This window comes from Tachyglossus aculeatus, chromosome 25 (genome assembly GCF_015852505.1).
Source record: "Tachyglossus aculeatus isolate mTacAcu1 chromosome 25, mTacAcu1.pri, whole genome shotgun sequence".
NCBI classification, from domain to species: domain Eukaryota; kingdom Metazoa; phylum Chordata; class Mammalia; order Monotremata; family Tachyglossidae; genus Tachyglossus; species Tachyglossus aculeatus.
The window spans coordinates 4,154,292-4,171,779 of record NC_052090.1 but is presented as its reverse complement, the minus strand read 5'-3'; the positions used below and the strand labels follow the sequence as shown (position 1 = coordinate 4,171,779).

Below are 17,488 nucleotides of genomic sequence, written 5' to 3'. Positions count from 1 at the left end.
TTTTGGAACCTAGTGAGCCTATAGATGCTACGCGAAAGATACTTTAAACTATTCAGAAAACTTGGTTTTTTTTCCATTGAGAAGCAGCCTGTTTCGCTTCGGGGTCTGTCTCCCCCTTCTAGACTGTCAGCCCGTTGTTGGGTAGGGACCGTCTCTATACGCTGCCGACTTGTACTTCCCAAGCGCTTAGTACAGCACTCTGCACGCAATAAAGACGATTGAATGAACGATAAACCTAGCAGGAGTAGGAGAGGAAGCGTATCTTGTCCTATTCCCCAGGCCCCGGCGAGCAGTTTTGTCATCACGGCCCATCTCCCAGCAACGCGCTTTCCCATCCGCTCGCCTCCCCGCGATCTTCCCGGGAGGTAAAATATATCAAGTGCTTGGAAAGCACTTTCCTTAGGAAAGAATGTACTTCCCATATCCATTTCCACTCACACCCACACACAGAACTGAGAAGCAGCGTTATCTAGCACGGATCTGGGGAATCGGAGGGGACCTGGATTCAAATCCCGGCTGTGCCGCTTCTCGGCTGTGTGACCTTGGGGAAGTCGTTTCATTTCAAAATGCCATTTGTGTTCTAGGCGACTCTGATGGTGAGTGGGAGACATCCCTGTCTGGGGTTATGCCCCCAAAGCGGTCTCTCCCACCTTGTGTCCACGAACGGACAATCAGGCACTTTTTCCAGCCGGGAGTCACATATTCCTAAGTAGGGTGGCTCAGCCTGGAGAGTGGGGGGCTTCCTCCAGCCACTGTTACTTCCCGGACTCCCCAGAACCACTCGTGGCTACAATAACAAGGTGTTATTGTAGCATCTGGCAGTGAGCGGTAATTTTTTGTGTGTGTTTGATTTGGGTTTCCAGGAGTATTTTGTGTTTTTGTGTTTCATTTGGCTTTCCAGGAGTAGTGATGGTGGCATGGGTGCAGAGTCTCCACGGGGAGTTAGGAAATTTCCTCCCAAGCATCATTCATCATCATCATTCCCGTAATCGTGATCGTCGTTATTGTCACCTTTCCTCTCAGGGAGCCGAAAACGTGTATAGATTTTAAGCGATAGATTCTTACAGCCCTCATGGGGAAGAAAGACACTCTTTAGATGACATTTCACTCGGCTAAAGAGAAGCGCGATCATTTTGGAAGTACAGTAACGCTGCAGCCGTGTGATTTCTAAAATCGAGACCCTGCCTCATTAAAAACGAAAAGATGCTGTATCGTGCAGTATCTGGGCTGCTTTTTAAGAAAACGAAGACTATTTTCACCTTTTTGAATTATTCCTTTCAGTGAGCTTATTAAAACCAGCGACGGAGGACAGATTTCTCTGGACTGGTTTGATAACGAGAGCAGCGCGAGTTTTTCGGATGCCAGCACCAGACCCACCGTCCTGTTGCTGCCTGGCCTCACCGGAACGAGCAAAGAATCCTACATCCTTCATATGATCCAACTCAGTGAGGAACTGGGATACAGGTAGGTACCTTGGGCGTTTTCCTTGCGCCTCTGACTACCGAAAACACATATTCGTTTACTAGCTTTGACCGTTATCTGTTCCACAGCTCAAGCTTCCCGGCCGAGTGGAGGGCAAATGGGGGGAGAACCAGACTCCCCACTTTTTTTTTTTAATGGTCTTTAAGCGCTTACTACATGCCAGTCACTGTATTATGCGCTGGGGTAGACATAAGATAATCAGGTTGGACGCCGTCCACAGCCTACATGGGGTTCACAGTCTTAATCCTGCAGTCCCTGCCCTGCATGGGGTTCACAGTTTCAATCCCTATTTTCCAGATGATGATGATGGCATTTATTAAGCGCTTACTATGTGCAAAGCACTGTTCTAAGCGCTGGTAATGGCATTTATTAAGCGCTTACTATGTGCAAAGCACTGTTCTAAGCGCTGGGGAGGTTACAAGGTGATCAGGTTGTCCCACGGGGTGGGGGCTCACAGTCTTAATCCCCGTTTTCTGAACACCGAGACACGCAGCAGCAGCTGCAGCAGCGGCAGCCCACGTGTCTTTCTCTGCCCAGAAGGCCCGATGCCCGCTCTGCAACCAGAACCAACACACTGAGGCAAGGGCCGCGGGACGGTTTGTAACAAAACAGGAATGGAAAACACCATCACCATTGAAAAAAAGGCCCAGTCCACTTAGAGCAAATGCTTTTTGGAAGATCTAACAGGACCAAAATGATAGCTGTCTGGAAGGAAAAAATAGCTTAGTGCAGTCACCTTCAGCCCAGCCCGCACCCTCCGCTCCTCTGCCGCTAATCTCCTCACCGTGCCTCATTCTCGCCTGTCCCGCCGTCGACCCTAGGCCCACGCCATCCCCCTGGCCTGGAATGGCCTCCCTCTGCCCATCCGCCAAGCTAGTTCTCTTCCTCCCTTCAAGGCCCTGCTGAGAGCTCACCTCCTCCAGGAGGCCTTCCCACACTCAGCCCCCTCCTTCCTCTCCCCCTCGTCTCCCTCTCCACCCCCCCGCCTTACCTCCTTCCTTTCCCCACAGCACCTGTATATATGTTTGTACATATTTATTACTCTATTTATTTATTTTACTTGTAAATATCTATTCTATTTATTTTATTTTGTTAATATGTTTGGTTTTGTTCTCTGTCTCCCCCTTCTAGACTGTGAGCCCACTGTTGGGTAGGGACTGTCTCTAGATGCTGCCAACTTGTACTTCCCAAGCGCTTAGTCCAGTGCTCTGCACACAGTAAGCGCTCAACAAATACGATTGATTGATTGAGGCCCAGAGAAGTGAAGTGACCCGCCCAAAGTCACACAGCTGACAATTGCCAGAGCTGGGATTTGAACCCGTGACCTCTGACCCCAAAGCCCGGGCTCTTTCCACTGAGCCATGCTGTGCTGAGCCACTGAGCCAAGCAGTGAGCCACGCCGCTTCTCTGACGATGAAGGAGCTGAGGCACAGAGCAGCGAAATGACTTGCCAAGGTCACGCAGCAGACAAGTGCGCCTTTTAGACTGTGAGCCCACTGTTGGGTAGGGACTGTCTCTATATGTTGCCAATTTGTACTTCCCAAGCACTTAGTACAGTGCTCTGCACATAGTAAGCGCTCAATAAATACGATTGATGATGAAGTGGCAGAGCTGGGATTAGAACCCAGATCCTTCGGTGCGACCCACGAGGAGAGCCTGTTTGTTCATGGAGCCAACCTTCCCATCCCGCCGTTTCTAGACTGTGAGCCCACCGTTGGGTAGGGACCGGCTCTCTACGTTGCCAAGCGCTTAGTACAGTGCTCTAAGCGCTCAATAAATACGACATTGATTGATTCAGGTTCAACCACGAGCTTAATCACGGCACAAGAATGCGCCTCTTTCATCTGGGTGTTGTCATGCCCCAGGGTCAGCCTGTTTGCCTTTGTCCCAGTGACTTCCAAGAGGGCATTGCTGCTTTTACTTTGCCCTTTTGTCCCTTCATGACTTTCGGCTGCCCTGCACCACACCCAAATGACAAATGATTTCCTCCGGGATAAACCGTGGGCACCCCACCCAGCTCCTCCCAGGGCCTTCATCATCATCATCATCATCATCAATCGTATTTATTGAGCGCTTACTATGTGCAGAGCACTGCACGAAGCGCTTGGGAAGTACGAATTGGCAACATCTAGAGACGGTCCCTACCCAACAGTGGGCTCACGGTCTAAAAGGGGGAGACAGAGAACAAAACCAAGACAGAGAACAAAACCAAATAAATAAATACATTACGGAAATGTACGTGAGTTCTGTGGGGCTGAGGGAGGGGTGAATAAAGGGTGTAAATTCAGGAGCAATGAATAATAATAATGATGGCATTGGTTAAGTGCTTACTATGCGCAAAGCACTGTTCTAAGCGCTGGGGAGGATACAAGGTGATCAGATTGTCCCAAATGGGGCTTACAGTCTTCATCCCCATTTTACAGAGGAGGTAGCTGAGGCACAGAGAAGTTAAGTGACTTGCCCAAAGTCGCACAGCTGACAATTGGCAGAAGTGGGATTTGAACCCATGACCTCTGACTCCAAAGCCCAGGCTCTTGCCACTGAGCCACGCTGCTTCTCATGGATTTGAGAATCTTCACGGATTTGACCTGGGTTCAATCGGTAAAAGGGAAGAGGCAGCTGCAACTCTATTGGGAGAGCACAATACAGTAGGTAGACAGGGGCCTTGCCCCCAAGGAGTTTACAGTCTAGCAGGCGGACAGACGCTAAAATTAATCCACGCTCTTGAGGTGGAAGATGGGCATTTTATTCCCCAAGTCGTATGACTTTGCCTGTTTTTGGGATAATGTCTCCGAAACTTTAGTGACGCCAACATTCCTTCTGGCCCTGTCTCGCTCGGCACGCTCACTTTTATCTCGTCCAGAACAGCGTCAGTCCAACAGCTGAGTTGACAAGGGTTTCAGAAGGTGATTTATCAGTTTTTATCATGGTGTGCCCAGAAAGTCCGGAATACCTTGTATTCTTCACGTATCTGAAGTTTCTGTTCCTCGTGAGGCCCAAACTAACTTCCAAGACAAAAAAAAAAGTCCTTTGGCTTCTATCATCAATCATCAATCGTATTTATTGAGCGCTTGCACTGTACTAAGCTCTAGACTGTGAGCCCACTGTTGGGTAGGGACCGTCTCTATATGTTGCCAACTTGTCCTTCCCAAGCGCTTAGTACAGTGTTCTGCACACAGTAAGCGCTCAATAAATACGATTGATTGATTTAGGACACGGCAAAGCCCTAGGACTTAGGATCTTATCCCAGTTCCTTGTGACCTTGGGCAAATCACTTAGCTTCTGTGCCTCATTCATTCATTCATTTAATCGTATTTATTGACCTCTTACTGTGTGCAGAGCACTGTACTAAGTGCTTTTTTACTAAGTAAAAGTACTAAGCCTCAGTTTCCTCAACTGTGAAAGGGGGATGACATACCTATTCTCCCTCCCCTCAGAGCATTTACTGTGCGTAGAGCACTGTGCTAAGCATTTGGGAGAGTACAATACAACACTAAACAGATACATTCCTTCTCCACTGGTGACAGTGACGATGTTGGCCTCTCACCATCGCTGTTGCCGAATTGTACTTCCCAAGCGCTTAATACAGTGCTCTGCACGCAGTAAGCGCTCAATCAATACAACTGAATGAATGAATGCTAGAAGCAGTTTAGCTAATAATAGTTGAGTTGTGAAACACTGAGACACCAGACCGGACTCAATCCCTGACCCACAAGGCGCTCACAGTCGAAAGGGGAGGGAGACCAACATTTAATCCTCATTTTACAGATGAGGAAACTGAGGCACAGAGAAATTAAGTGACTTGCCCAAGTGCGGGAAGAGCTACCATCAGGTGAATTTGAAGAGGGGGGGAGGGTTCCAAGCAGAAGCCAGGGGTTAGAGGTGGGAGGTTAAAGAAGAGGCACAGAAAGAAGGTGACTTTGAGAGGAGCATGGAGCAAAAGCCGCGGTGTGGTAGAAGAGCATAGAAAGGTAAGCCAATGTTCAGAAGTTCCTGTTTGATTCAAAGACGAAGGGATACCCATCGGAGGATTTTAAGGAGCGGAGAACAGCATTTTAGAAAGATGATCCGAACGGCAGACTGCAGTAGAGGCTGATGTCAGGGAGACCGCTGAGGAGGCTGAAATGGTTGTTGAGCTGTGGGGGATACGCTAAGCACCTGGACCAGGGCAGTGATTGCTGGGATGGGGAGGTAAGGGCAGGTACAGAAGATACTGTAGGGGAGAAAACAGGATTTAGGAACTGACTGGATGTGAGAGTTGAAAGAGACCAAGCTCTTAGTACAGTGCTCTGCGCTCAGTAAGTGCTCAATAAATATGATTGAATGGAAGGAATCAAGGCTAGTGTTGTGGTGGCAGGCATTGGAAAGAGAGAGGGGGGTGAAGACGATGTACACTTCACTCCTCTAACTCCAACCTACTCTCCGTACCTCGATATCGTCTATCCCGCCACCGACTCCTTGCCCAGGTCTTCCCTCTGGCCTGGAACTCTCTCCCATTTCATGTAGACAGTCCACCGCTCTCCCAGCTGTCCAAGCCCCCTTAAAACCACATCTCCAAGAGGCCTTCCCTGACTAAACCCTCATTTCCCCTACCCACCCTCCCCTCTATATCTCCTATGAACTTGGCTTTGTAGCTCTTGAGCGCTTTAATACCCACTTACTTACCTGTCACAATACTTACCTGTCTTTACACTCTACTATTTCCCCTAGCTGTAATGTATTTTAATTCCCGTCGCCCCCCCTATAGATACCACCCTCCCTGACTGCCACTGTTCACTCTGATGGCTCCTTCCCCTCTGATTTCAAACTTGCTCGCGTCTCCCCTATCCTAAAAAAACTTCACCGTCTCCTCCAACTATCATCAATCCTATTTATTGAGCGCTTACTGTGTGCAGAGCACTGTACTAAGTGCTTAACTATCACTCCATTCTGTCCTAACTCCTCAAATCGGCCGTGTTCACCTGCTCCCTTGAATTCCTCTCTGCTAACTTCCTTTGTAACGCTCTACAATCTGGTTTCTGTCCCCTTTACTCTGCTGAGATCACTCTCTCCAAGGTCACCAGTGACCTCCTTGCCAAATAATAATAATTATGGTGGCATTCGTTAAGCTCTTACTGTGGGCTGGGCACTGTACTAAGCGCTTGGGTAGACACAAGCCAATCGACTTGGACACAGTTCCTGTCCCGTGTGGGGCTCAAACTCTCAATTCCCATTTTACAGGTGAGGTAGCTGAGGTACAGGGGAGTGAGGTGACTTGCTCAAGGTCACACCACAGAGAAGTGGCACAGCGGGATTAGAACCCATGACCCCTTACTCCAGGCCTGTGCTCTCTCCATTACAACATGCTGCTCCTCTAATCTATCAGATTGCAGCCTTTTGACTGCCTTTAACACTGGAGACCATTCCCTTTTCCTTAGAATTAACCTTGGTTTTACTGACACGCTTCTCCCTTGCTTCCCCTCCCGTTCCTCTAGATATTTCTCTTTTGGGTTTTTTTTCACTGGCTCTTCCTCCGCCTATCACCCTTAGGCTCTATTCTGGACCCAGTTCTTCTCTCACTTTCCACTCACTCCCGTGGGAACCTCATCTACTCCCGTGGCTTTAATTACCACTTCTCTAATAATTGAGGTATTTGTTAAGAGTTTACTTTTAGACTTTCGACTAAAAGAGTTTCTTTTAGACTGTGAGCCCACTGTTGGGTAGGGGCTGTCTCTATATGTTGCCAACTTGTACTTCCCAAGCGCTTAGTACAGTGCTCTGCACACAGCTCAATAAATACGATTGATTGATTGATTTACTATGTGCCAAGTACTATTAAAGTTGCTATCCCCAGCCTTTCACCTCTGTTGGACTCTCACGTTTTCTTTTGCGACCAGAGCATCTCTACGCGAAGGTCCCACCAACGCCTCAAGCTGAGTGTGTCTCGAAACTAAACTCATCATCATCATCAATCGTATTTATTGAGCGCTTACTATGTGCAGAGCACTGTACTAAGCGCTTGGGAAGTACAAATTGGCAACACATAGAGACAGTCCCTACCCAACAGTGGGCTCACAGTCTAAACTCTTCCCTCGACAATCCTCTACTATACCTACCTTTCCCCATCACAGTTGACAATACCTCCATTCTTCCCATGGCTGATGCCCATGTCCAACTTTGGCATTATCCTTGACTCCACCCTCCTTTTCAACTCCTGAATTGTATTCAATCCATCACTAAATGGCCTTAGAATCGTGCCCTGCATTTATCCCGGAGGGACGACAGGAATTGGCATCCAAGTGGACGCCCTGTACTTCTTCACGAAAGGGATGATCGCTGCTGGGAGATGAAAACGCAGTCCCTTCCAACCAATCTGGGGAGGGAGGTGCAAGATGCCGCCGTTTTGGAAATAATAACAATGGCATTTATTAAGCGCTTACTATGTGCAAAGCACTGTTCTGGAAATGCACTCTCCCAGAGGCCCAGCTGCCTGGCTTTCCCGCTCCGTTTTATAGGGCCCCTGCTTGAAGGATTGCGGATTAAGGCCAATTTTCGCTACGGGAACCTGCTTCCCCTCTCTGCCCTCTAAACCAAGCAGGGCCGTGGTGGCAGCCCCGGCCCCAGAGCTGGAGCCATTATTCCGCAGGCAGAAAGTCCAGGTAAGGCAGAGGCTTGGCCATAGGATAATGATTATAATAATCAATAATTATGGTATTTGTTAAGTGCTTATTAGGTGCCGGGCACTGTACTCAGCGCTGGGGTGGGCACAAGCAAATCGGGTTGGACACGGTCCCTGTCCCACGTGGGGGTCTCAGCCTCATTTTCCAGATGAGGTAACTGAGCCCCAGAGAAGTTCAATCGTTCATTCATTCATATTTATTGAGCGCTTACTGTGCGCAGAGCACGGTCCTAAGCGCTTGGGAAGTACAAGTTGGCAACATGTAGAGACGGTCCCTACCCAACAGCGGGCTCACAGTCTAGAAGGGGGGAGAAGGGGGAAGTAATAATAATAATAATAATGGCATTTATGAAGCGCTTACTACGTGCAAAGCACTGTTCTAAGCACTGGGGAGTTTACAAAAGTGATCAGGTTGTCCCATGTGGGGCTCACAGTCTTAATCCCCATTTTACAGATGAGGGAACTGAGGCACAGAGAAGTGAAGTGACTTGCCCAAGGTCACACAGCCAACATTGGGTAGGGACTGTCTCTATATGTTGCCAATTTGTACTTCCCAAGCGCTTAGTACCGTGCTCTGCACATAGTAAGCGCTCAATAAATACGATTGATGATGATGATGAAGTGGCAGAGCCGGGATTAGAACTCACGACCTCCTGACTCCCGGGCGCGTGCTCTGTACACTGTGCCACGCTGCATGGGATAGGCTCCCGGCTCCGCCAGTTGTCAGCTGTGTGACTTTGGGCGAGTCACTTCACTTCTCTGTGCCTCAGTTACCTCATCTGTCAAAGTGGCATGAAGACTGTGAGCCCCGCGAGGGACAACCTGATCACCTTGTAACCTCCCCAGCGCTTAGAACAGTGCTTTGCACATAGTTAGCGCTTAATAAACGCCATCATCATCATTATTATTATTATAGGCAGGGTCAGCGTCTTCGAGAGACTCTCCATTGCCCTCTAAGATCCTCCTTCCCTACTCCCAGACTCTTAGCTTCCTAGGATACAACTGAAAATAGGAATTGCCTTCCCCTCCCTCCTCAGCAGGCTCTGGGAGCCTGGGGCCCCCAGGAAGAGGAGGAAGAGAGGGGAAAATGGGTGGGTTCTCTAGCCCCTTCCTTGCCCACCCAGTGCGGACTTTCATTCATTCAATTTTGTTCTGGAAAGTCTGGTTTTCAGCTGGCTTGTCTCCTGTCCAGGACTGCTAGAGAATCTATTATTATATTGTTAAGCACATACTATGTGCCAAGCGTTCTTCTAAACACTAGAGTTGGATGCAAGTTAATCAGATTAGACACAGTCCCACGTGGGTCTCACAGTCGAAGCAGAAGGGAGAACAGGTATTGAATCCCCATTTTACAGATGAGGAACCCAAGTCCAGGAGAAGGTACCTTGGATTTGTCCTAGGTCGCCCAGCAGGTAACTGGCAGAGCAGGGATTAGAACCCAGGTCTTCTGACTCCCAGGAAAGGGATTTTTCCCCTAGGCCACACAGCTCCTCTCTGTTGGGTATTTTTGAAGTCGCCCATCCTTCCTCCCAGAAGAAGCGGCAAAAAAACTCTCCAGCGTGTCCATGTGATGTTCTCACTTAAGTAACGTAATGTGTTATATTTGGGGGTGAGTAAAGGGGTGTCCAGAGTCCTTCACAGCCATCAATAAGCGCTCAATAAATACGATTGAATGAATGAATGAATGAATCAGTGGCCATCAGTGTGGGAAATGACCACGGAGAGGCTCTCCCTTGGAGTAGTGCAGAGTTAAATCACAGTCCCAGGCGAATCGAGCAATCAGTGGTATCAACTGAGCTTAGTACAGTGCTCTGCCCACAGTAAGCGCTCAATAAATACGATTGAATGAATGAATTGAGAGCTTCTTGTGTGCAGAGAACTGTAGTGTGCTTTTGGGAGAGTCCAGCACAAGAGAGTCGGTAGACAAGATCCCGGGTTGCCAGGAGCTCATGGTCTGAACTGAAAGCTCTTACTATAGACTGTAAGCTCTCTGTGGGCAGGGATCGTGTCCGCCAACTCTGTTGCACTGTACTTTCCCAAGAGCTTAGTACTGTGCTCTGCACAGACAAAGTGCTTAATAAGGCTATCACTCAACGAGGATGTCGCACTGCTCTCCTCTACTAGAAAGCAGGGGGTTTGTAACGATCTGTTGTAACGAGAGAAGCAGCGTGGCTCAGTCGGAAGAGCCCGGGCTTTGCAGTCAGAGGTCATGGGTTCAAATCCCTGCTCCGCCACTTGTCAGCTGTGCGCCTTTGGGCAAGTCGATTTCTCTGCGCCTCAGTTACCTCATCTGTAAAACGGGGATTAGGACTGTGAGCCCCCCGTGGGACAATCTGATCACCTTGTATCCCCCCCCCACAGTGCTTAGAACAGTGCTTTGCACATAGTAAGTGCTTAATAAATGCCCTCATCATTATTATGATCTGCGACTTTGGTAGACATAACACGAAACTGCCTCACCTAGTTGCCGTATTGGTTGTAATTTTGGAGGGTAAGAACGGTGATTGCTCCTCTACCCCAGTAGCCTAGTGGGGGAATCATCAGCAAACCCACCCTTGCCCCCATGGCTCTCTCCAGCTATCAACCCATCTCCCTCCTACTATTCCTCTCCAAACTCCTTGAGCGGAGTTGTCTCCACTTGATGTCTCCACTCCCTCTCCTCCATTCTCCCCTCAACCCCCTCCAATCTGGCATCCACCCCCTCCACTCCGTGGAAACCATCAGCAGCGAGCTCCTTGTCAAATCCGTTCTCCTCCCCTCCACCCTAATCCTCAACCTCTCTGCCGCCTTTGACTCTCTGGTCCAACTGCTTCTCCTGGAAACATTCATTCAATCGTATTTATTGAGCACTTACTTTGTGCAGAGCACTGTACTAAGCGCTTGGGAAGTACAAGTTGGCAACATATAGAGACAGAACATGAGTCAACCTTTGTCTCACGGTTCTCCTCCTATATCCATCAGCGCTTCTTCTCGGTCTCTTTTGCAAGATCCTCTTCTGCCTCCCACCCTCCAACTCTGGGAGTCCCTCAAGTTCTGGGTCCCATTTTATTCTCCCCCTACACACACACTCCCTTGGAGAACTTTGATCCACAGCTTCAGCTACCATCTCTCTGCAGATGATTCCCAAATCTACCTCTCCGGCCCCAAGCTCTCTCCTTCCCTGCAGTTTCACATTTCCTCCTGCCTTCAAGACAGCTCTACTTAGACGTCCCACCATGACACCCCAAACTTAATACTCCTCATCTTTCCACACAAACCCTGTCTTCCCCCTGGCTTTACCATCGCTGTAGGCAGCACCTCCATCCTCCCTATCTCACAACCCCATAACCTTGGCCCTGTCCTTGACTCATCTCATTCAATCTGCCACGAAATTCTGTTGGGTTTGCCATCACAACATCTCTAGAATCCACCATTTCCTCTCCATCCAAACTACTAACACGCTGATCCAAAGACTCATCATTTTCCGCCTTGACTACCACATCGGCCTCCTCCGTGCTTCCTATCTCTCTCCCCTCTCCAGTCTTACCTCACTCTGCTGCCCAGATCATTTTTCTGGTTTCCCCTCCAACTCTGCATCAGTACCCTCGGCCTTAAGGCACATAGGCAGCTCTCTCCCTCTACCTAACTTTGCTGACCTCTTGCTAAACAACTCCGGGCAAGTCATTTCACTTCTCTGTGCCTCAGTTACCTCATCTGGAAAATGGGGATTAAGACTGTGAGCCCCCCGTGGGACAACCTGACAACCTTGTATCTTCCCCAGTGCTTAGAAGCGCTTAGCCCAGTGCTCTGCACACAGTAAGCGCTCAATAAATACGATTGCGATTGATTGATTAGAACAGTTTGAACCCAGGCACTCCCCCAAGCAAACCCTTCTGGAGCCCATGCAATAAACCACCAGGCACAGAGAAATTAAATGACTTGCCCAGAGCACTTACTGTGTTCAGTGTACTTGAGAGAGTACAAAAGAGGTGTAGACACATTCCCTACCCACAACAAGGTAACAGTCTAGAGACTGACTTTTTTAAAATTGTAGTTGTTAAGCACTTAACAAATGTGCCAAGACATTGTACTAAGTGCTGGGGTAGATACAAGGTCACCAGATTGGACACAATCCCTTTCCCACGTCGGGCTCACCGTCATGGCACAGGGGACAGAGCCCGGGCTTGGGAGTCAGAAGGTCATGGGTTCTAATTCCGGCTCCACCACTTGTCTGCTGTGTGACCTTGGGCAACTCACTTCATTTCTCTGGGCCTCAGTTCCCTCGTCTGGAAACTGGGGATTGAGACCGTGAGCCCCATGTGGGACAGGGACTGTGTGCAACCCAGTTTGCTTGTGTTTAACCCAGCTTTCAGTACAGTGCCTGACACATAGCCAGCACTTTACAAGTGCCGCAATTATTATTATTTTCTCTGGGCCTCAGTTCCCTCATCTGTAGAACGGGGATCATCATCATCAATCGTATTTATTGAGCGCTTACTGTGTGCAGAGCACTGTACTAAGCGCTTGGGAAGTACAAATTGGCAACACACAGAGACAGTCCCTACCCAACAGTGGGCTCACAGTCTAAAAGGGGGAGACAGAGAACAAAACCAAACATACTAACAAAATAAAGACTGTGAGCCCCAGGTGGGACAGGGACTGCGTTCACCCTGCTTATCTAGTGTCTATCCCAGCGTTTAGAACGGTGTTTGACACATAGTAAGTGCTTTCACCAATGCCATCGTAATCATTACTGCAATTATTATCATCCTGCCCTACCCCTGCAGGTGGGCAGCTCAGCATTAACAAGCAGAGGTGACAGGGTAGAGGAGAGCTTGGACCGGACTGTGGCGAGCCCCAAAGACGTAGGGCAGAAGGCGCGTTCTTTTTAATCGCCCCGAGGACTACAAAGCCATTCTTCCCAAAAGCGCACGGGGAGGAGAAAGTTCATTTCATAATCCTGTCCGATCGAGTCATACAATCCAAATCCTGACTCACTCTCTCTCTCTCTCCCCCTCCACACCCCCCTTCTGTGTCTCCGTCTCTCATTTTTAGGTGTGTGGTTTTTAACAACAGAGGCGTGGCGGGAGAGAGTCTTCTGGTAAGAGCAGGGCAGCTGGACTCCGGTGGGAAAGGGCTGAGAGGGAGGTTCGTTTGGTGGCCGAACAGAGGGGGCTGGCCCCCGGGGGGGACCGGAAAATGGGACTTCGGCAGCCTTCACCCCTGGCTCCCCGCTCCCTCGACCCCTCGTTGCTTTCTGAACCGGGGAAGCGAGATATCGAAGTACGTTCCGAGATTTCTGGAGAATTCCCGGATTCGCCGCCACATTTAGCCCTTGGCTATAATTAGGTCTTTTAAGAAATCCATAAAGCGCTTGGAGCTCCGGCATCCATTTCTGAAATTGCTACTGCCAGAGTATTGTTAGGAGACGGGGGCTTAGCTTCCAGTGAAAGCGGGAGCAATTTCGGACCGGCAGGTGTCCATGAGGTAGCCAAGCGGTTGTCCTTGAGGGATTTAAATAAGAAACGAACTGAACCTCACTGCTTGTTTTGTTGTTTGTCTCCCCCGTCTAGACTGTGAGCCCACTGTTGGGTACGGGTCGTCTCTATATGTTGCCAACTTGTACTTCCCAAGCGCTTAGGACAGTGCTCTGCACACAGTAAGCGCTCAATAAATACGATTGAATGAATGAATGAACCTCACTGAGCCAGGAACTCACAGGACCTGGATCTTGGACTACTAATGTACCGTTTAGTACTAGTGGTCCTTTATGTCTCACATAAAACCAGTATATCTCTATTTCAAAGTAGTAATAATAATGATGGTATTTGGTAAGCGCTTACTATGTGCCACACTGTTCTAAGCACAAGGTGATCAGGTTATCCCACGTGGGGCTCACAGACTTAATCCCCATTTTACAGATGAGGTAATGGAGGCACAGAGAAGTTAAGTGACTTGCCCAGAGTCACACAGCTGATGAATGGCAGAGCCGAGATTAGAACCCACAACCCCTGACTCCCCTGCACTCTTTCCACTAAGCCACGTCGTTTCTCTTCTTAGTAGTTTTAAGGAAAGAATTGTAGAGTTTGTAGTTTTTTATTCCTGATTTTACCCCTGTGCCTTCTTTCACTCTATTAATGCTGGACAATTCCAGTAAAAGCCTCAACAATCCCGAGGTTAGCCAGCTGTCCAAGCCCCGGACTTTTCCTTCTTCCTGCCAATGGGGAATTCTGTTCTAGACTGAAAGCTCATTGTGGGCAGGGAACGTGTCTTTTATATTATTACGTTGTGCCCTCCCAAGAACTTAGTACAGTTTTCTGCGCACGGTGAGCGCTCAGTAAATGCGACTGACTGACAGAGCCGCCCTGGAACCTACAACACAAATGGTTCCTGAATCCGAGGCTGCCTCTCTGCCTCGGTTTCTCTCAGTGGAGATTGGATTCACGGCTAGGTGGGAGCGCTGCAGCGGTAAATTGGCAGAAAGCCGGCTCACACGCTCTCGGGCACTGAGGGCACCATGGACTTTTTATCGTACGGCAAACTGGAAACGATTTTCCTGTAAGGAACAAATACGCTGTAGGAGGGTGGTTCCTGAACAAAGGCCATGCACCTGATTTTTAGGAGATTTCCCAAGGTGTGGACTCAATCAATTAAGGGTGATTAATGCCAACTGTACTTATTGAGCTCTTATTACGTGCAGGGCACTGTACAAAGAACTTGGGAGAGTACAATAAAACAACTGAATTAGTCAACCCTTTCCCAGCCCATAATGAGCTTACAGTCTAGCGGAGGAGGCAGATATTAAAATAAATAATATATACGGTATAATTTAGAGATGTGTACGTGAGTGTTAGGGGGTTGGGGGTGGAACGATTGTCAAAGGTCACAGATCCAAGGGCATAGGTGTTACAGAAGGAAGAGCGAGCTGTGGAAAAAAAGGGCTTAATTGGGGAAGGCTTCCTGAGGAGATGTGACCTTAAAAATGCTTTGAAGGTGGAGTGAGTGGCGGTAATACAGTTCATTAACGAATTTTATCTTGTAAATAGCAATCGACCTAAAAACCACATAGAAAGGTACAACTCCTAGGGACCGTCTCTATATGCCGCCAACCTGTACTTCCCAAGCGCTTAGTACAGTGCTCTGCACACAGTAAGCGCTCAACAAATACGACTGAATGAATGAATGAACTCCTCCCCTTAGTTCCAGAGTTCATGCTGAGCAAGTTCCTCCTTTTTTAAAATTGTAGTACGCGGACACCTCTTCTCAAAGGAAATTCCTGTCTTCTGGTGATGTAAATGGCCGATTCCTCCCTTTTGGTTGCTAGTATTCGGGAACACTTTCCTTGAGAAATCTTTGTTTTGATGCTAGTATGTGAGAACCTGACCCCCGGACCACTGATAGCGATTTTTATTTAGGAAGGGATTGGGGGCGATGCTAGAGTTAATAGTTGCCACACTTGAAAACCACTGGGATTACATCATGAACAGACTCGGTCAGCGCTTAGTACAGTGCCTGGAACATAGTAAGGACTTAACAATGCCTTTTTTCTTTAAAAAAAGTGTTTCTATTTAACTTTTTCCTCTACAACTTGAACAAAAACTTTGCTCATCCTTCGTCCCGGCTCCTTCAAGGGGCCGGCCCTGGGAATAGGGTCCCCAAAATGCACGGAAGCAGGGATGTGGAAGGAAATGGGAATGGTGAGCGGGTTTTTCAGGAGGGACTGAGATGAAGAAGAGCGTGTAAAAAGCAATATTAAGCCATGGGGGGGTCGTTGTGGGATGGCAAGCCAAGTGGACTATCAATCTTAGGGAGGGAGAACAGGAAAGCCCTGAGGGCAGAGAGCAGAGTTTCCTACAGTCAAATCTGACGTCCCAAACAGGAAATAAGGCAAAAATTTGGGAACGTCGGGAGCGTGGTTTGTCGGAACTCAGACGGTCGTCAACTGGAGGCTGTCACAGTAATCACTTTTACAGCTCTTTAGAAACTCTGCCAAGAGGCTTGACTGGGGAAGAGGTGAAACGGGTGGTTAAAATTAGTAGTGAGGATTATCTAAGGATTTCATTTATTTGCTTTAACCTTAGGCCCCCGTGGTTAGGTGATTATGAGTTGAGGCATAATTCCGAACTGGGTGAGCGTACGTAGCTGGCCTTCAGAATGGAAAATGATGTCGCTGACTGGGCAATTTGGATGAAATACGGTCATCGTTAATGACGTTTCCTCGTACTTGGTACTTCCATCCGTGGGAGGGGATAATTCTTTTCAGAAATAACTGATACGACTGCGGTCAAAGTAGCCACCCCACAACCATGGTGTTACCTCATCTCGCAGAAGGGGCCCTCTCCACTCCGACTGGAGACTCTGCATCCTCTCGGCCCAAGATCTGGGGTCACGATGACTGGTTGGGCCCTGCAGGCCCCATCCGTGATGGGCTCATGAAGCCTCAGTTCCTGGGAATCTGAGGTGACGGGGGCGGCCTGAGTGGCAAAGTCCCTGTTGGAGAGAAAGCACGCGGTAACGTGGTCCTGCGGGATCCACGAGTGGCCCTGGTAGAGTCCAATACCGGTCCAGGACTCTTCTTGGAGACTGCGGGATTGAACTAATCGTACGTTTTCCGGCTCATCGGGGTCTCTGCCGAGACTGACTCTATATCTCCCCTTTATTCTGAAAACGCCAAACAGGTCCCAGGACTGGAGGGGAAGACATAATAATAATAATGATGGTATTTGTTAAGCTCTTACTATGGTCCAAGCACTGTTGTAGATACAAGGTAATCATCCTGTCCCGCATGGGGCTTACAGTCTTAATCCCCATTTTACAGATGAGGTAACCGAGGCGCAGAGAAGCTAAGGGACTGGCCCAAAGTCACACAGCTGATAAGTGGCGGAGCCGGGATTAGAACCCGCGACCTCTGATTCCCAAGCCCGGGCTCGTGCCATTAAGCCACGCTGCTTCTCTTATGAGAGTGTTCCTACTCATCGGGGTCTCTGCCGAGACTGACTCTATATTCAATCAATCAATCAATCGTATTTATTGAGTGCTTACTGTGTGCAGAGCACTGTACTAAGCGCTTGGGAAGTACAAGTTGGCATATTCCTCCTTTATTCTGAGAACATGTAACAGGGCCCAGGACTGGTGGGGAAAACTTCTCACGCTGGGGCTTGGGGAGCATTTAGATTTGAAGGTAGTGGCGGTTCATCACTGGAGGTTCTTACAGCAAAGAATTCGGGCAAGGGAACCTTTGTGATAAAATGCTGGTTTAGCTAGTTTCTTCCCAGGCATTTTGTTGCAGTCTTTCTAAGTGAGCCCGATGCCGAACTCCAAATTATTCTGCTTGCGTTCTTTGTCCTTGGATTTGGGTCCAAAAAAGTG

The 17,488-nt window shown here is 48.7% G+C and overlaps 1 protein-coding gene across 1 annotated transcript in view; it reads left to right on the top strand.

Moving 5' to 3' along the window:
* Positions 1-17,488, top strand: part of ABHD3 (abhydrolase domain containing 3, phospholipase) — a 46,600-nt gene that overhangs the window by 8,326 nt on the left and 20,786 nt on the right. The window contains exons 3-4 of the mRNA XM_038766577.1: positions 1,282-1,464; positions 13,175-13,220. Of these exons, the coding sequence (XP_038622505.1) occupies positions 1,282-1,464; positions 13,175-13,220 (229 nt within the window). The remainder of the gene's footprint in view (positions 1-1,281; positions 1,465-13,174; positions 13,221-17,488) is intronic.